General features: G+C 40.5%; 1 protein-coding gene across 2 annotated transcripts in view; it reads left to right on the plus strand.

Annotated features, from left to right (window-relative positions):
* The first annotated feature begins 7,603 nt into the window (after window positions 1–7,603).
* Window positions 7,604–20,735, plus strand: part of LOC119436719 (carboxyl-terminal PDZ ligand of neuronal nitric oxide synthase protein) — a 53,069-nt gene continuing 39,937 nt past the window's right edge. Inside the window, exons 1-6 of one of the 2 annotated variants that reach the window (XM_049659855.1) lie at window positions 7,604–8,243; window positions 8,546–8,617; window positions 8,983–9,072; window positions 9,486–9,544; window positions 10,964–11,072; window positions 20,095–20,245. In XM_049659855.1, the coding sequence (XP_049515812.1) occupies window positions 8,136–8,243; window positions 8,546–8,617; window positions 8,983–9,072; window positions 9,486–9,544; window positions 10,964–11,072; window positions 20,095–20,245 (589 nt within the window). In that variant the 5' untranslated portion in view covers window positions 7,604–8,135. The remainder of the gene's footprint in view (window positions 8,244–8,545; window positions 8,618–8,982; window positions 9,073–9,485; window positions 9,545–10,963; window positions 11,073–20,094; window positions 20,246–20,735) is intronic. The other variant, XM_049659861.1, reaches the window with a different exon arrangement.

Raw genomic sequence — 20,735 nt, forward strand, 5'->3', positions numbered from 1 at the left:
GCTGTGAAAGTCATTTCTTGAATGATGTGTGGCGCTTGTGTAAGGAAAAGATAGCCTGAAAACCCTGACCACACATTATGCATTTATGGCCTAGAGGGGTTATCTGCTGGGGTCCAGATGAACAGCTGCCTGTTTATTCAGTGACATTATGAGGTAAAAGCTGTAAATAAATCACAAAATTCTCCAAGAATGACATTAATCAAGCCATTTTCGTTTTCTAATTAAACTTCCTGCTCACACTCGGAGGCCTCTTAGCGAGCCTTCGTTGTGAGGTCGGCCACTACTGTATCTGCACACTCATGGTATGACCTTACACTATAATGTGATTGGACATTAACCAACCTAAAAAAGTTGACAGTCGCTTTAGCATACGCTAAAGATGAAGGCAAAAGCCTGTGCGGTCACGAGACATTCATTAATTAAATTACTTGACACATTCTGATGCGTTGTTACTTCCTATTACTTGTTTTCTACCACCTAAGGTCATGGGTTCGAGTGCCTTAATTAGCTCTACCTTAATTAAGGTAGAGTTAGTTAAAGCACTCGAACCCACAACCTTTGTTAGTGACACCATGACTCATTCGCATGCGTTATTACTTCCTATGTATTACTTTTCTCCCACCAAAAGTGGTTCGGCTCCCACCAAAGGTCGTGGGTTTGAGTGCTGTAATTAACTCTGGCTTAATTAAGGTAGAGTTAAGGCACTCGAACCCACAGTCTTTGTTGGTGCCACCATGGTGGCTCTATGAATCATTCGAATGTGTTGTTACTTCCTATTGTTTTCTCCCACCAAAGGTCGTGGGTTTGAGTGCCTTAATTAACTTTATCTTAATTAAGGCACTTGAACCCATTCAACCATGAATTTTGGTGCCATACCGCCGGACAATGGATTTTTTGATCCGTGAGCCATCTAAAGGATTAGCCTTAATAAAAACAAGTGTTCCAAATGAGCATGTGATACAAGATTTCCACACTATACAGGAGAAGTACAGAAGTCGCACACAATTTTACACAGATCGCTTCAAGACAATAATACGTGGGTGGGGCGGTAGTGACTAAAAATAGGGAAACGAGTATTAGATTACCTCACTTTGCCTGGGTTGTCAAAGCTGAAGTTCATGTGGTAGTAAAAAATATAGTATTACCGAAAAACCCATAAAAGTGATTTTATATACTGAATTATAAATTGCATTAAAGGCTCTTAACTTGTAATTCGAGCATGAAGCCATACATAATATTTTAAACATGCTGTTTTCTAAGTCAAGGTAGCATTTCTGCTGGGTCCCAAGCCATGTAGGGACACCTCAATGAAAACGCTGATGAATATGCATCTATGACAGCACACTGAAGAACAAGTACAGAAGTACCAATTAAAGACTGCATTTAAATGATTCAGCAGGGCTTTGGCATCAAAATAGCAACATGAATGGGACTCTAGCACCAGTAACAACCTCCACCTGAGTAAACCTGTGCTTGGTGAATGGAAAGCATCCCGATACCAAGAACTGTTTTTTGAATTCGCATTATGTCGACTTCGAGTAGAGCACACACCTCGCAAACTTCTTTACTAACAGGAAGAACCAACATGCCACGGACCCACATAATGCTACATTTGTCAAACACTTTCATGAATTATATAAATTACACATACCTTGACACACCATTTTAATTTTAGGATATGATCCACTTGACCTCCTGATGGAAGTCCTGAACTTAGACAAAACGATTTTTTAATAAGCTCAAGGCAGCTGTTGCTGCTTTAATATTATGGATTATTTAACACCTGGTGGCTGGTGAAGCATAGCCCAAGTCGCTTTGCTGCTGTCTATTTGTGCGTTGCTGCCTGTGATGTCATCTCTTCTGGCAGGAAGAGTGGCCACTCCGAGAAAAAGGGCTTACGGGCTTTCATTTGGATTTTCAGCAGCTTTTGTGGCCTACATCGGTGTATTGATTCGCAGTGCCCCAACCTGGTGAGGGGCACTTTAAGGATGAAGTTCTTGCAACTAGCATGAAATATTGGTCTTGTTGGTACACTTAAGCAACATATGGGTAACGTAGCAAAATGCGTATGAAAGATGCCTAGTGTCCTAGCTTTTCTGTCCTACCCAAATCATTTATACGTGTGAGTAGTACAAGAAGAAATGAAAGAATACTGAATTTCTGATTGGCTTCCTTCTACACACACTAGCCAATCACGATAGAGAAATTAACCCCGATTGGGTCTGATTGCAATTGAAGGTGCCTGTGTGCCGCTGGTATTGCATGTGATGTAGATATGAAGCTGATGCAAAATGTAACAAGTAGTTTTCTTAGCAATTCTGCACACACGAACTCTCTTTTTTGCCATAGACTGGAACTAGGTGCTCCCTTTCATGTTGCTCAAGGGAGAATGTAATGCTTACATGCACTTCGTGCACACCTGTAAACATATGCATACCTACCAACTTGTGATTTTATTGTAAAATGTCAGGCACATTTACAGTTGTCGTATTGACGAAGTATTTTTCGATTTTTCATTTGTGTATAGTTTAGGGCAGAATCAATTAAAGAAAACACAAATACAGCCGTTACTTGAATATTATAAACTTCATAAACATTTCTGCTTGTCTGCAGCGGGGATCATTCTTGCCGAGACAATAGAGCAGAGTGCCTGCTCACAGTGCCCCTACAGAACAAGTCTGTTAGCCTTTAATGAGCTCTGCAGATGATGCACACCACCAACAGTAGCAGCATTGTGATTGCTACTGTTTGAGCCGCCAGGATGGCTGCTTTTTCTCCCGGGGGTGATTGTGTCGAAGAAGACGTGCAACATGCTCTGCAGATGATGCACACCACCAACAGTAGCAGCATCGTGATCGCTCCGCAAAAGACGACGCCGAAGCTACCGCTAAGAGCGCTGCCCGACGTAACTGTTTAGTCGCCCATTCTGTGCCAGTATATCCGATGGATCTACATCTACGCCTGTATCAATAAACCTCATTTCACAGTCACCATATTGAATGTTGAGAATTTTTAGTATTTTTCCACAAATTTTAGTATTTTTTTGGCTTTCAGTTTAGTGTTTTTCAAATTTTAAGGTTGGCAGGTTTGCATATGCTTAGATATGCTTAGTCTGTGAACCAAGATTGCTGGAACCCTTGATGGAACTATTGTATCCAGTTTATTTGGCCCTGCTAAGAAGCCAGGTTAATGCTTTTGAAAAATCTTTACTGCAGGGAACGCATGAGCTTCTTGAGTAGTTCGTCACAACCCTTGGCCAGCTTTATAATTGAAAGGTATGTTGCGAGATAAATTCCCTCGTATGCCATTCATTCAGACCAAATTCAGCCAAAAATTACTTGGTTTTCTAAAGATCATAAGTGGTAGCGAAAAATAGAGACGAGTGCGAAGTATGCAAGTGGCTAAGACTGCAGCCCCAAGTGTTTCATACTGGAGAGAGTCACGCTAAAAAATAAAGGCATTTGATTATGCATCCCTCATCCACTTTTCCTGGTATGCAGCTACTCTATCGGTGTTGTCTTTGCTACATTTTTTCCTGATACACTGTTATTTCTTCCCGCTACTCCCCTACCAGTGCAAGCCAGCATTGGTGATCATTGCTGACAATGCAGCTCTGAAAGTTTTTTTTTCTAGGGGTGTTTGAATGATGAAAATTTTAGATTGTATTGAATATTTAAGAAAAATTATCTTTGAATCAACATACTGAACAAACAGTGCAGACAACAGGACTAAGAGAAGACGAAAAACATGTGCGCTGACTATAAGATGGTGGTTTATTCAAGGAACAGAAATATATACAAGAAGGCGGGAAGCGAGAAAGGTAGCCAATGTTACAAAAAAACTGGAGGCGGGGGAATATAAACTTTTTTTGAATATGAATCGAATACAAATAGTAAGTGTCGAATCTAAAATAGTCAAATGCAGAGGCTGCGAAATGTTTATTCAGCAGCCTCTGTCGTACTATGCTTCTACCGACTAGTTGAAAAAAAAAAAAAAAAAACGCTAACTATTGGGGACAATTAGGAACAATTTTAAACATGAGATCACCAACTGTCATTAAAAAAACTGCACAAATAGCCGCTCAAAATTTTTAACCCGGTTGCAAACAAGATTTCCAAGAAATAATGGCTGCAGTACGACTAGCTTTTCAAGAACGCTAAATAAATGGTTGCCCCCAAAAAAGATCAAAAGATGTGGAAAAAGAAAAGAAGCTTCTGAAGGACTGGTATGCCTTAGACACATTTAAAAGGGCCACTTGCAAGGAAAACACTGATTGTAGCATAAAACGGTAAATGACAGACAAGCAAAAATCACACGTTGTCTTGTAGGCTTCCGCAGCCAAATTGAAAAGAAAGCTTGCATTGCTTGTAAACTTTTGTCGTCGACACTGCAGCTTCAATGCGGGCAACTAAAGCACTCTTAAGTTTCTGCAGGACACGAAGCTAGACGAGCGGCTTCTAGTAGGGCCACCGTCTAATGTAAGTACATGAGCATTCACCACTCATTTTATCATCCATCCCAGTACTTTCCCTCTTCCCCAGTACAGAGTGGCAGACTAGAGCGCACTAGCTCAGGTTGACCTCTCTGTCTTTCCTATCAATAAAATCTATCTTTGTCGTCGTTTCATTTGTAAGAATTTTTAATACTTTGTTTAGCAGATGGAGAACAGCAACCAAACTTTAACAGTCGGTTGTTGCGAAATATTTCATAGTTTGGAATATTACAAAATACCAAATAGTTAATTTTCAAATACAAATGGTTTGTGTGTAATATTCAGTTCATATTCTAAACTTCAAATAGTTACCCACCTCTTTAAAAAAAAAAAAAAAAAAAAAAAAAAAACTTTAGCTGTGAGTTTTTAGGCACCAAATGATTGAAGAGCTTTGGCTGGCTGGCGACTATCACCAATTAGATCTATCAAGTGGGCAAGCTGAAGTAAGGATTGCTTCCCGCTTTTTTCTTGCATTGTAAGGATTTTTAGTAGTGTAGGAATTGCTCCCTTGCTTACCGCCTTTTACCCCCCCCCCCCCCCCCCCTTGTATATATATCTGTTCCTCAAATAAACAACCAGTTGATAGTCGGCACCCATGTTGCCGTCTTTCCATAGTCCTGTTGTTTGTGCTGTCTGTTCCGCATGTCGATGTTAAAACAAATTCGCATTCTCGGAATGTAGAATTGAATACCGAATGTTTCTAATTTCTATACAAAGTAAAATATAAAAGTTGTGTGGAGTCCATTTAGCAACAAAAGGCTCATTTACATTATTTGGTATATCTAATGCCATTAACTGGATATCGTATGTCAACCGAGGAGCCTGTAAATCAGAAAAAAAAATCCTATCTGGTGCCCTATGACAACGACAGTAATGAAACAAAGGAATGGCATGTCACCAGATGCACATAGCGGAGTGTCGTGCTTGAAGGAGCTCAGTTTGATATGAATCGCATTGTTTGATAGGAATCCAACACGGTAACGTTGGTGAAACCATAAACTGCTTTGCCTAAACCAAGACAAATACGTAGGCTGCTTATGGCAAGGCAAGCTTATTTAATGACTGGAAACTTGTGCAAAAGTAGTCTCCTCGAGGCGTACGCTCAAGAACTGGTTCGTCTGTGCAGCAGCAGCAGTTCTAGATGAGAATCGTTCTTTCTCCCTGCAGAATGCAGAACTGTTGTCCCTTACAGTAGTTGAACGAAACAAATGTTAAACAATTTCGAATAGTGAATTCTCGAATCGAATGGCGATTCATATTCAAAATTTTCGGAATACACACCCCTAGTTTTTTTTTACATGTATTCATGTACAAAGCGGTCCACTGTTAAAGGCAACACTTGAGTGCACAGCATGTCTAGATTTTCTATCTTGCAAGAGTACGATCGCCTAGATAACTTGTGGTTGGTAGCTCCGACTCCTTTCAACACGCCTGTCCAGTGCACTGACATTGCAGCCGCAGCCACTTGCAGCTAGGGCGCCACCAAAGTGAGAAGCGGCCATTTGAGTGTTCCCTTTAATATTGTAGACAGAATATTGTAAATACACACGGTCATATCTTAATAGTGCGGATGGAGTCTCCAACCATCGGACTACATCAACAGTTCGTTTCTGCATGATGAGAACAGTACAATGCGAAACACAAGTCAAGATGAAAGCAACCCCATAATTCCGGCACGCTACTGTTGCTGCAGTAGTGTATCACAGCAGAGAGCAACAATTCTGGCTTAATTCATGCAGTCGCGGTTCAACCACTTCCGTATGCACAATAAAGATGGCGCGAAGGCACGAGACGTCTCGCTGCTTCCTACTGGACGCTCGATCTTCACACGATAACTAAAATGTGAAAAGAACACGCATCGCAAGAAACGAGAGTCTCTTGCCTTGGTGCGTCTAGTAACTGGTACAGGCCACCACAGCGGCAGTTCCAAGTTAAACTGCCGTCTGCATGTAATGTCATATCGGACAAGCGAACCTCTTCGCTGATCGGTGGCCTCAGTGTGGCATTGCGGTGCCGCACAGTCGCGTCATACTCTCTGCGCTTTTGTTCGTCGCACAATGTCTTCCAAGCTATGTTCAACCGCACAAATTCCTCGGAGTCCCCACGGTTCCTTTTGTCAGGATGAAGTTGCAACACTTTCTTTCGATAACACTTTTTGATCTCCTCTACAGGGGCATCGCGAGACACTTCCAGGACATCGTAGTAGTCACCCATGACAAGTTCTTCAGCGATTAACGCACAACGGCAAATTTCTTGAGGATAATCCCAGAAGGGTGGTCGCATGCTATTCAACATCACCAGAAACCGTTGACAGCACACGAGCGGCAGCTGATCATATCGTAAAAGCACTCGTAAAAGAATTCAAGTGGTTGCTATAACCGCTGAAACTGTCATGTATGTACAGGTACACGTAATAAATGTGGCACACGCACTCCACAGACCCGCTACCCATATGCACTATATTCCTCTACATTTTGTAACATCCAACCGTAGAAAATTACACCACAGATTACGCTAAATCGTTCTGTTGGGGCATGCGGTTGGGTGTGCTATGACGTAGAAGTCGCAAATTATAGGTACTGCGAATCAGCTTATGTTGCTAAGGTAAAAGGAAATTAAAAGCTGTGGTCTCTGAATACTGCTCGAAAATATAGGCAGCAGATATTTTGTGGCATAAGTAATTGCACAGGCTGTACTTGCACTCCTTCAGTGGCAAATCTGTGCAATCTAATTACAATAAACATTGTTACTGCCATGTTGATGCTATTCGTTTTTTTAATATTATTTTGAGGAGGACTGCTTTATTACATCATACTTAAATCCTCAAATTCAAATTTGGTACAATCAAATCAAATTTGGTACAATATTTGGTTTTTGTTTCTCTTCCGGCCATCGCTACGCTGAGAGGCTGAGCGCAAGCGCGCTAACTGCTAATTTCTGCAGTTGCATCTTTCGTTAGCAACTATTTTAGTATTCTGTGTTAATGTCATAAAAGTGGTAAGCGTACTTCTGAATGAAACAAAATTTACCGTTAAAATTGATTAGAAATTTAGTATCATCATCATTTGACAAAAATACACACAAACAAAAAAGCAAGTGCAGAAGTTGATTTTCTATAGGCCAAAGTTGTAGCGGGTTTACGGTCATGTAAGGTCTGTCGAAGTAAAGAAAAACAAACGTAACATGCCTTCCTACAGATCGCATGTATTATGAACCGGGCACGTTTTGCAACGCTTTGCCGTGACCATGCGCCACTGTGCTGTGGATGCTGGATAGCCCGGCACTTAGATCAACGGCACCGATAGAAACGTTTCACCTGCACGCTTGTACTACAACGTGAGCATCGGAGGCGCGCAAAAAAGGGAACGGCGACGAAACTCGGATCGCGGAAGATTTGGAGATACGACCAGAGCATCCTACGACAAGAGCATCTGAGGAAAGGGGGCGCGTCTCTTCGGCGGGATCGCTGGATGTGAAAGTGCTCCGGCGCATCTCTTGTAACTTTCACTTGCCTGGTGTGCGTGTTGTACCAAAAAGATTCCAACGCTCAGTCTTGTGATGTGCATCGTCCGGCGCCTTCCAAGTATTCGGGTACCAGTGGCCGAGGCGTCATAGCGACAAGTATGGTGTGCACAGCTGCATCATGCCATCCAAGAAGCAGTATAATTTAGTAAGCGACGATGCGTACGACAGCAGAATTCCCCTGCACAGTGAAGAAGCTTTTCAACATGGAATATCGTTTAACGCCAAGGTAAGCACTTGTTCTTACTGTCTGATTGCTCAGTCACCTTGCTTAAGGAGAGGAGCAGTTTATTGTCGCTGAGAATAATGTGCAAAGGTCGTCGTGCGAGCGTCTAGCCAGCGTATTCCGGGTACCAAGTGTGATAGTTCAGGGATCGCCAGTTTTCTCTCAGCGCGGTTGTAACGTGTGGGGCGTGTCACGTTAAGTATTGGGTTTTGGGTTGCTGCATGTAAAAGAGCAGTGCAGAATAAATACCACTCAGAACTTTTCCCGTTTAAATTGTGGCGTGTCTTTGTATTTTTCTTCGCCAGTACATTGGCACTATGGATGTTCCTCGACCCAGCAGCCGAGTCGAAATCGTCGCAGCGATGCGCAGAATTCGGGTGAGATCTGCACTCGTTCGTTTGGGTATTTCGCCGGGTTGCTTGTTTTTGTTTAGTTCCTAATTGTCCAGGTATTCAGTATTCATCCAGAAGATTGTGTGGCTCATCTTGGCAGTTACCAACTCGGTCAAATCCACACCTTGTTAATTGCTCTTGTCAGCTGTCTTCTAATGAATGCTCTGAGCCTTCGTGTTAATATTGTCATTTAATTTGCTTTGTACCTGACAAGAGGGCGAATTCATTTTGTTTTCTGTGTGACATTTTTTGCACATATGACTGATTGTGTAGTGTACGTAACAACCCATTTTCTGTTTTGAGACATACTGGAATAATTGGGCATAGATGCGCCTCATCATCTATTGCAGTATGAATTCAAAGCAGAATCAGTCAAGAAAAAGAAGGTGACAATTACCATTTCGGTTGATGGAGTGAAAATCATCTTGCGCAAGAAACATGTGAGTGTCTTTTCTGCTTCTGTGTTAATAGAGTTGGGAAGTTTTTGCTTTCGAAGCATTGTTTAGATTTTATACCATTCATTGTTTTACTTCCTTATTTATTTTATTTGTAATGTGTGTATGTAACTGAGGGTGCAATGTTGCAAAAAATTGCAGTAGACTTTTTTTTCCCTTTAAATTTCTCATTGCAATAGTGTTTCATCATACATGTGAAATGCGTTATATCCCAATACAAGAACTGCACCATTAGTATTATTCATCTACTCTTTCTTTTGTTTCATACATCAGCAAAATTTTTAGACCACATGTATAGGCTAGTTGGCATGCCATTTTGTGTCCATGGTACTTCATTGTACATTGCATAATGTATTTTAACTATAATGATTCTCATGTGAAACCTGCTATGGTTTTAGAAAAACCAGTGGGCATGGGACGACAACAGGTACCTCGTAATGAATCATCCAATCTATAGGTGAGCCCTCTCCCTCTCTTATTATTTAATAAATTTTAAAATAATGCAAAACAATGTCTCGTATCATAGTTTCTAGATGATCAGAGCTGAAGTACAATAAAATAGTTTACTCACGTTTCATTCGTGGCACAAAATAATGGTTTAGGCTAGTTCTGTACAATATGCTGTAAACGTTTAGTGCATGATAGTTTTAAGACCATTGTACATTTCCATGCATGTTGATTATAGCTGTGAGGTTGATTGTGCCCTGCAACATATGGAATGTTCTTGATACTTTCTAATTTTTAGTTATGCAACTGAATATCCTTTTGATATTCAAACTTATATACTTCTGTGGCAGAGATTTTTGAACTGCTCAACTGCAGTGGCAAGAACCTGAGTATTAAGTTCATTGGTTTAATGGAAATTACTCACTCCTCTCTCTCAAATCCTGTATCTAGGCACTGGCATTGGTTTAATAGAAATTACTCACTCCTCCCTCTAAAATTCTCTAAGCGCTGACAATTGCTCATTGCTTGATCTCATCTTATTTATTTTGCTCATTATTGCTGAAAGCTGGGTGACTTGGTTACTCGCATTTTGAAACATCCTAACAGCACCAAGGAAAATGAAACAAAATGTCCCAGTGCACTGCCTGTTTTTTGTTTCGTCTTACTTAACATAGTTAATATTTCACAATCCTTTGCTCATGTCCTTGTGCCACCCTGTTTTCCTTGATTCTTTTTATTGCCTGAATGCTTTACTCAGTCTCAGTAATTGATAGCGGCTAAAGAGAGAGAAGGAAAAAACAGGATTTGCAGCTTGCATATTCAGCTTTGTGAAAGAACGGAAATATGTAATTGATAATATCTTCTAAATGATTAGCTACTCTTTGTTGTACCTGAGAAAAAGAAGCCTGTTCCTTGATGACTTGTGTTAATAACAGCTATATTTTGATGCCATTTTGCTGTTGTGTTTTTGACTTAGAAAGTAATGATGAGATGCAGAGTGAACAAGAAACAGTGCCAATTGAGAATAGTGCCAGACAGTATTCTGGTGCTATTCCCAACTACCACTGCACTTTTTAAATTGTGTGGTATTTAGCATGATTTTGATAAGGACAATTTAAAACGTTTGATAACGCTTATCTTTGACAGCACATGCTAGCTCCCAATTCATGTTTTTAATCATGATGTATGGGCTTTTATGGCATGTAATTTATGTTTTTTACTAAGACAGCCTGAATTCGTATGTTTGCACTCCTTGTGTCTTCTGACATGAGGTGACTTTCTTTTTTTTTTGCACATGTATTTTTTTTTTTTTCTGTACAAGCTTTCAGCCGTGGGCCATTATCACTTTGTGTAAATTACTTTCTTGAAACAATTTACATCTGACCTGTTGTGCTTGTTGTATTCTCACTAGTATTCCTACACTTTCCAGAATCTTCTACGTTTCTCATGATTCTCAAGACCTGAAAATCTTCAGCTACATTGCACGAGATGGTGGTAGCAATGGGTTTAAGTGCAATGTGTTCAAGTCCAAAAAGAAGGTATGTATTGACTTCTCTCAGCATTTCTTGTTTTGTTCACTTGGTGGGATTTCCTTAACAGATGCAGATAGCAGCTTATGGGATATGATAATTCATATTGCAAGCTAAGTTGAATGTGGAAGTGTTGAATATGAAATACCATTGCCATTTGTGGTGTAGGTAATTGTGATATCATAGTGTCTACTACAACACAATCTTTTTGAGCATTCATTATCATAAACTTAAGCTAAGCGCCATGGCAGTATCATGAAAGACAAGTCATAGTCACCTAGTCTGTTGCATCAATGTAGCTACTGCAGAAGACATGCCGTACCATATGACTGACAATATAGATTTCAGCATTGTGTCTCTCCTTTTAGGCCTTTTATTAATGAAATTTTCTCTTGTCCATAGAGATAATGGAGAATTGGCATTTATAAAATAACATTGACTGCAGCAGACATATGGTTGTAATGAATGAATATAATGCATAATCAAATTAATTGAGCTCAAATGCAGTAATTTAATGTACCAATGAAATTGCCTTGGGTTCTTTCTTTTTTTTTTTCTGTGCAAATAGATGAAACAGGCTAGAAGAAACAAACAAATAGTGCTAGTTTTCTTGCTCTTGTAACACTGCATTACTGAAACATGCAACCAACAGTGCCATACAGAAGTGCATAGCAGAAGTGTAACAAAATACTGGGTGTGAACATTTTGCAAACTTCCGTCATAATTGCAGAAAAGTCGGAACACCTGCTCATACATTAGTGCTTAAGGCATGCCTCAGCTCTTCAACTGTTTGAGGCATGGTTTAAACCATTTGTATCGTAAGTGTCACTTTGAAGCTGTGAGGATTCTTTTCCTTTTGTCATCTATATTTAATTTCTGCTATTGCACTGCTTTGTTGTTTGTATATTGCTATGACAGGGCTGCGATTTTGTAGCGATGCCTTATGACTTATTCTACTCTATTCTTATCATCCACCGCTCACGGCCGGCTGATCCCGTTGATAACGCGAGCGGACCGTCGCTCGGACCACTGACAAAGCGCGATAAGCGCGAAAAGGCATTATTACCGGAAAGGCATCGCTACAAAATACCGGCCCTGGTTTAAGCATACAGCCATAATGCACATTACAGTTCCCAGCAGCGCACAGCACTTTTCTGTCCTGTCAAATGCTACACCATGGAGGAATGAGCCATCGTAGCAGATGGCAAAAAGCTAAATTGTGCAAGAAAAATTATCTGCTTGTACTGAATGTGCTGTGGTGACACTAGTCACATTTTTAATGTCCTAAGTTCGAGATAAGTTTTTGATATTTTTCTGAACATTAACTTGCATGCTTTCCTTTATCTTTTGGTGAACATTGTGCCTGGCTTGTGAAGTTAGTTGTATATTGTTACTGTTTTGTTTGACAAAGAAATACTGTGGTTTTCGGGCTGCAGCATGTAACAAATACTGGTCGTGCTTTGCGTATGGTTGCTACCTTAGGCTTCGTTATCCCATTGTCATTGTGTAGGCATAGTGGGTGCGAGATAGAAGTGAGAACTATTGAAGTGATTTACATGGTGTCATGGTGTCTGATGCATGTGCAGGTGGCTGTCATGTGTTTGCTGTATCTGTTTACATGCTTTTGAAAAGCTCACGCCCTGTTTAATGATAATTAGAGACTGGGTGTTTAGGCAGTAGACAAGTGGGGTTTAGGCACCTAAACTCAAATTTCAGCACAGAAGGAGCAGAAATTGTTGTTGCAATTTAAAAAACAAAAAGAGTACACCCTAACATAAGCGTGAATGACGGTGGCTAAAGAGTTTCAGTTTGCTTATTTGTGTAGGTAGAAGGTCAGCATCTGCTAAGGGATTCACTCACAAGCCATGTCACAACGAGCTGGGAACATGAATGATGGTAGCACGGTCTGTTAATGTATTTCTCCCAGCCAAATGGCAAGGCCATGATTCTCTGTGGAAAATGAATAGGCAGTAAGTGTCTAATAGCAATACACAACAGTTTCAATGATGCAAGTGAAATTCTTGAGACATTGAGCAGTAAGAACAATTCTCTATATGCAACAACATTGTTCATGGAAAACAAGCTGGAAACATTGTACCAGGTGCGCAAGGTATTTCAAGACATAATGACAGCATCAGGAATAACATTGATATTGCAGACAATATTTGGTATATTCGTTCCAAATATTTTGCAGTGTTTCGTTTTCTGCTTTTTCATTAGACTGTTAAATAAAACTATCTTCAGTCTCAATATTGACTGAATTCAGCTTCGATAATGTGTATACACTCGGATCAGATAGTGCCATTTAATGTTGGGCAGTGCTTCCACAACATCAGGCTTCAGCAAGTTTTTATCAATGTGTGGCTGTTTGATAGTCTTTCTCTCAGTGACACTGCCATACATAGCCGCAATACAGGTTTAGATATTTGGAACTAAAATGCCATATTGAGGGTAACATCGGTGCTGAAGTTCACAACCAGATGCTCTTGGGTGGTGCAGGCACTGTTGGTTGTTGCAGGCCCTTTTGATTGTTTGCACTACTGTTTTGTCGTTCCTTTGTCCCAAGAGCACGTGTGAGAACCCACATCTTGCAAACAATCAAAAGGGCATTTATTGCACCATTTGTACACTAATACATACTAGCCGAATTACTACCAATAGAACATTCACATGGGTGCGCCACAAATCAAGGAAGTCCGACTCACCGCGACCCGATAGCGAGCGAATATGTTCGCTCCATGCTGTGACACCATTGCCTAGTCGTTCACGTGTACGGTCACGCGGACGGTGGCGTGTTCAAACAATCCGTGTTCGTCCATACCGGTGTCCTGCCCTTAGCCTCGCGAGACGGTCCCGCGAAGCGGGCCGGTACACGTGCGAAGCGTTCGTGCATGTTGGTCGCCGATCCCAAGCCAAAGAGGAAGCGCCAGGCACCTTCGACCTTTTTCTCCTAAGTCACCCCGCCGTTCGGTGGCGTTAGCATCGCGACACTCGCCATCTCTCGCATTGCGCCGCAACCACTACGACCGCCGCCGGCGCTTAGCCACGCGGAGAAGCCGGATTACAGGAGACGCAAGCTATGCGGGGAAAACATCAGGGGACGCGTGAGAGTCGCGCATCCCCACAGCATTTTGTAATTGGATTCCTTCAACGGAATGTATAAGAAATGTTAAACTCGCAGAATGTTCTCTTTGTAAACAAAGCAGCCATGCTTTTTGAAAAGAAGGCAGGGTTGGGGGTTGTGTAGGTGGGGGTGGGGATGGCAGCTTGGGGAATGATTGGAAACCGTTTCTTTTACACGCAACATTAAGTTAAGTGTTTTGTAATTGGTTTGCTTCTGGAACAGAAACTGTTCACCTACTTCAAAGGTCTGGGCAGTTTACTTGTCAATAGAGTTTTTGTCACCATTGCTGTGAATTTGCATGGGGTAGGCAATGAATAGTAGTAGGCAGTATTAAAAGGAAGCTTTATTTTGGGATCTACTCCGATTTTCCTATTCAAATACATGTAAAATGCAGAAATTCTCTCATGCAGCAACCGCTGGACTGATTGAATGAAATTTGTTTTATTGTATTCTATAGATAAAGTTAAATTCTAGTAACTGAGGGTAGCAGAATTTTGATTAGGGACTTCATAATTTTACAAAAATTTCAAAGAATCGGTAAGGTAAAGAAATTGAAGCAAGAAGTGTACAAATCTATAGCTCCTCAGTTTACAGATTATGTGAAATTGTTAGTGTTTCTGAGGGTTTAACTCCTACTCACAAAATGGGGGGATAAAGTTCATAGCAGTGTATAATTAATCAATTTTGTCTGCTTTTGATATTTTAATAGGTGTAGTTACAGAATTGTGATATCATTAGTTAAAGCGTTGAAAACTGTGTACTTGACTTTTTTCATTATTGCGATTTTCAACAATGCTTGTAAAAAAAACTGACAGCCTAAATAAAAATCTGCTTGCTAGTGTAACTTGATTTTAAATTTCGCTTTTAGATGCAACAATCCGCATCATATCCTGGGCAGTAGATAAAAAAAAAGAAGAAAAAAAAAACTATTTTTCCGTTCTCGTGTATTTAGATACGAGCTCTCGAGCTAAAGCTTCCTCTTAAGGACAGAAAAGAAAATACTTTAGTGGTGGTTTCTTTCTTTCCTTTTTTTTCTTTTTTTGTCCAGCCATTTTCTTGCACTAAGTGGCTGTGTTCTCGCTTGATGGTGAGTATTTTCTGTTTGTAAAGTAGGAAATGTGAACATACTTGTTTCTATAATGATTTTGGTGGTTCATGATAGGGCCAGTATTGACATTGAAACCTTTCGTTCTCCCTTAAACTTTTTTTTTTATGCCAATAGATTAGTTTGTTCTATAATAGTGAATATTTTTGAAGTAGTGATTTCACAGTTGCAGTATTAAAAGAAAAGAAAGAAAAGGAGGGGGGGGGGGGGGACGCAGCTATCTGCTTTCATTACGGCACTTGAAAGCTTGTTCCATGTGTTGTTGTGTAGAAAAATCTGTCCAAAAGTTGCACTCCTAGATATTTCTTATAAGCAACAGGATAGTTTCATTAAGTTATGTTTTGCACTTCAATATGATTTGTGGTTACATAGTGTACTGGAAAGAAAATGCACCCACAACTTACAAAGAAAGTAAATTACACCAATAAATTGCAAAGAAAGCAAGTACAGTTTGTCTTTATGGTGTTTATAAATGGCATGTTTAGTGGAAAATTGCGGTTGGTCACGTTTGCACTGCCACTAATAGCATTCATATTACTGGCAGTTAACAAAGTTCCTTTATCCATTCTTGTGTGACAATGCAATTAAAAGGTTGCTCCACATATTCTGTAAAACAAGTGAGCAACTATGTGACATTGCTTCCTTTATGGAAAAAGGCAGCATCATGTAATACTCTGTGTGAATTCGTTTGGATATAAGCTGAGATTTGTTTTTGATTGAGGATACAAGCACTAGCTATTTTTAATGCATTAGTGGCTGTCTCTTGAAAGTGCTGCTAATCACAAAAGGGTGTAATTAAGCTGTTATGCACTTGATAGAATTATTGCAGAAAATGGTTATGTCTGTTGTAGGCATTTGAAGCTGGTTTATATTTTTATGAGGCTGTAACTGGGTACTGTACAGGCTACTTGCCATTCTTCAGCTGCAGGCAGTGTGGTCCGGCACACTTTCTGACAGTTCTAACTATACGGGCCTCCTTTGTGGCGCTAATTCTGAGAAACAAAGAAATGGCTAAAACAACAAAAGCAAAGACAAATGACTGGGCGACAAAGAAGCCAGCTGCTCATGGACGCGCAAGTTAGAGATTGTTTTTACAGCATGCCAGGAACAAAGTGCACGCCCTCATGCACTGTGCGTGTCGCGCGCATCGCCACAGCTAGGGAAGGGAGGCGGAGCTGAGCTGCTGGCCTCCCCCTGGAGGGTCGGTGGCGCGCTATTCCAGTGCCTGCGAGGGAGAGGGCCCAATTTAGAATGGCTGGGGAGAGGGACCGGCCTGCTCACGATGCGTCTGACGTAAAGCCGGGCAATCTGCCTCCGGTTCTTCGTCTAGCCAGCGAGAAAAAGGCATTTTCTGCCCTGTGAACGCTTTTGCGAGGGAGTCTTGGAGATTCATTGTTTATGCAGTGCCATTCATTCTTTTGCATATCTAAAAAAATTGACTGCTGTATTGGTGTTCAGCTTGAGGAAATGATCTTGTGTGCTGTTGGCTGAAAGAAGATTGATGTCACTCTTTGACGCTTGGTTTGTTGGAACACACCAAGGGAGCTTGTTCCTACGTGCAGTGCTCATTTGGTGTAGCACGAACTGAGTGGGGACACCGAGTACTTGCTTGTCTCTTCTCCGACTTGTGTGGTGAAGTACCAGCTTGTGAAGCGATGCAGTCCTTTGCTAGAAGAAAAGGAGAACGGTCCTATTGTGATGCTCGATAGAGTCTACAAGCCTGGTGCTTGCATGAAACCTTCACTTATTGTGTGGAGTAGTGCAAGTTTGGCCTTTAGCATTTCTGCACTATTGTTACTGCATTGCATTTGTATATGCACTTTTATTTTTTTCTTTCTTGGTGCTCTTGTAGCATTCACTGACAAGTGCAAATTAAGTGCAGGTAAATGCTTCATTTATTGCTGCAGTTGCCATCTGCTTGCTGTTCCATGTGCAGTATCTCTCATGAATTTTATCAGTCTATTTAACCTGTTTACTGACTTACTTAAGCCATAAGAGACCCTGTGGTGTCAAAAACAAACTGGCTACATGTTGATATGGAAGGCTGCCAAAAGTGATGGCAGCGGCCACACACTTCAAGGATGCGTAGAGCATTTTCGCAAAAGTTTGGAAGGTCTGGCTCCCGCACAGAGAAGGGAAAGGCAAGTCAAGAGAAAGAATCAGCTGTACTGACAAACAAGGTAGTCAAGAGAATCAGCTTTCGTGAACCAGAAGTTGACAATGGGTGTGAGACAAACTCTGGCTGTATTTCAACCAAGGCAACACGGAATGTGATACGCGACAGCAAGACTCTTTTTAGTGCTGGTGCAAAAAGGTGTGATTCGCAAAAAGATTTTGCAAGAACTTCAGGCCTTCAGAGGAGCATTAGCTTAGAGGACCTAGAACTCCAGGTGAGGGATGCCATGCTGTGAATTTAGTAATTTCTAAGCCTTTTATTATATGGACTAAATTTGATCAACTACGAAATGAAGTATACTCAAGTTAGCAAAAAAAAAAAAAAATACTTTGTGGCCTAGTGGCTGCTGTCTATAATCGCCCCAAAAAGGGTGATTATACTTGGACAGCTTAATGTTATTTAGCTTTGTGGGGCTTCTTGTGTGTGTGTGTGTTCCTAAGCATAATGATATGGTTAACTTTACAACTCCCATAGGGTTGTGTAATGTTGTAAATCTTGAACTGAATTTGCCTGCTTGAGCATTGGTGCATTGAGTGAATTTGAGCATTGACAGGAGTGGAAGGTATGATGTGTACATTGAACCTGTGGCTGAGCCAACTTTGATTGTTACCTTATGAGGTATTGTTATGCATGTAATGTCGGCATGTAGGTGGGCTAGCTGCCACTGTATAAAAGCAGAGAGAGAAAAAAAAAAAGCTGAAATGATGGCAGAAATCGGGAGGAGCAGGTCATTTCAACTATGCTTGAAGCATCAATGTGAGTCTATGCCTTGAACTTGTCAGCAGCTGTCAGTAGTTTCTTGTGATCCTGACATGACAGAAAGGCTCAGTGAGAGCCTTTCTGACATTGCCAGATTTGTTTACCAAGTCACTCTTGTCACTGCGATTGTTTCATTTCCAGTACTACCTCAGCCTTTCTTTGAGTGGCTGTGCATCAGCAGTTCCATGTGGAAGTTCCATGTCAGTTTACAAATCAGTTTTGCTTCTTAATGCCTCTAAGTAGCACCTAATTCTATGCTAACAGTACATATTAGATGTGTAACCAATTCTGTAACTTGCAGCACCAAGGGCTGGGTTGATAATGAGAGCAAACAACCACTTATGCTGTTTCTATTTTGAAGTGTGCTGTTTTTAATCCCTTCTTCTGCAACTGCCCTTCAGCAGAGAACATGAGGCACATATGTGATGAGCTTTTCATCAACAAGATATTTCCTTAAAAGTGGAAGAGATCACGATGTACATGCTACTTTAGTCCTTTCTAAAGCAACATGTTGGTAATGAAATTTCCTTGCATGAGGCAGAAATTGTGTTTTGCAGACTGGTGAATCTGAACTTGCTTGAATACCGTACTTATTTCTAGTACTGCCAGGCTTAGCTTAAACATGGCACAGGAGATTAACTGAATTGAGTTAATGGAAGGATTAAAAAGCAGACACCACGCGGAGCCTTGTGTTTTCAATAATCAAATTTGCATACATGCAAATGCAAATGTGATTGAGAGGACTGAATTACCATTTAGTAAATGACTATTTGCACTTGCTGAATATGTGCTTAGTTTTTTAAAGCATAATGAAATTATACTCTGTCACAAAGTGTTGAATAACTTGATTCAGGCTTGTTCTGCCAGTAAGTAGTCTTAAGCTGGCCTTGTATTTGAGAGTAATTATTGTGGTACTTTTTGTGCCAAAATGCCTCTAAGTCACCTTTGTTTTATTTATCCATCACTTTCTCACCTTTTATATTTAGGCGTTTGTTGTTGCAAATGGTAATTTTTTGAAATAAATGAACAGAAGAAAATGGAATTAAATGATGTGGCGTTTTTATTATGTGACCTCTGCATATGGTGAAAACATTCGAGTTAATGAAAGTTGGACTTTTTGTGTTATGGAAAGTACAAAATAATTGAATTATTGTGAACTGCTTTGGTGAGGATGCATAGCATGATTTTTGTACAAAAATACTCAAATAGCATGTGTGCACTAAATGTGAAATAGAATTATGTAAATGATGGTGATATAAGGATTTACGGGCGCGTTAGCTCTGCAATTTCCTTATAAACTTTTGGGAAGGGTGAATTCTGTTATGCCTGATAATACAACATGTAGCTTGTTGCTCTAATTCAGGCTTTTTCTGGAAACACGTATTGCATCTGAATTCAGCGTGATAACTCTTTTTATTATTGCCATTTCTTTTATATTTGCTGCATTATGACCTTTTTTTTTATACCACTCCCTTCTGTAACGCCCCCTGGGCCTTGAAGGTATTGAAATAAATAAATAAATAGATAAATAATTAAATAAATAAATAAATGGGGCTGACATTCTATGATTCTATGCAAGCAGCTTGCAGGGAAGGTTTTCTGTCAGAAACCCCTCCTCTTTTCTTGAGGTTCTTTTATCAAAGCCTGAGTATGGGCAGATGCAAAGTAGGAAATGTTGAAGTGACATCAGTGCTTCCACTAGCCATTGTCAGGGCATGCTGGCAAAAAACTTGGAATGAAGCCTCTATATTCCACTGTGTGAATAGCATTCATTCTGTAGGAGATGTAGCCATGTTATTGTTGTGGTGCTGCTCAGGTATTCATCATGTGTGTGTGTCAGACTAGTAATGCCTGTGTTTTGCCGCAGAGCCAGGCCATGCGGGTGGTGCGCACCATTGGGCAAGCCTTTGAGGTGTGCCATAAACTGAGCCTGGCCAATGCCACCTCCAACTTGGTCGCCAGTGACAGTCTTCCGTCAGCCACTCGGCACAGCAGCAGTGACAACTCTATTTCCAGAGGTCTGCACAACACTTGTCACTTGAGCACCATAACAGAGCAGTAGTTGAGGGAAAGAGTAAAAGAAAGTACTACTACTTTTTCATTTACGTTAGTGCCCCCCCATCTCTTTTTAGTGTCGTTTCCTATGTGTCTTGTTTCCTTTACTCATTCTGAGTTACGCTAATTGAAGAAACCATTATATATATATATATATATATATATATATATATATATTGTTCAGGATTTAAAATTAAATAATTGATAAGTAAAATTATAGTATTTTCTTATAGACTCTGCTGATGGCCTGTGCAGTCAGATGTGTTACCTTATGTTTTTTGCTGCACATTTTGCAAGTTAAAAGCTATTGTGGTGCCCTTTGAACTAATGCTGGGGCACTTCTGGGCACCTTCTCGTGGTATAGGCAAATATCAGGGTGAGTAATGTGTGGTTTGTTGAGTGCAAGAGTGGACTTCTTGTGAGTACCAGAATTTCAGAGTGTTGCCTACTAAG

Source organism: Dermacentor silvarum, chromosome 1, assembly GCF_013339745.2.
Source record: "Dermacentor silvarum isolate Dsil-2018 chromosome 1, BIME_Dsil_1.4, whole genome shotgun sequence".
In the NCBI taxonomy this organism is placed as follows: domain Eukaryota; kingdom Metazoa; phylum Arthropoda; class Arachnida; order Ixodida; family Ixodidae; genus Dermacentor; species Dermacentor silvarum.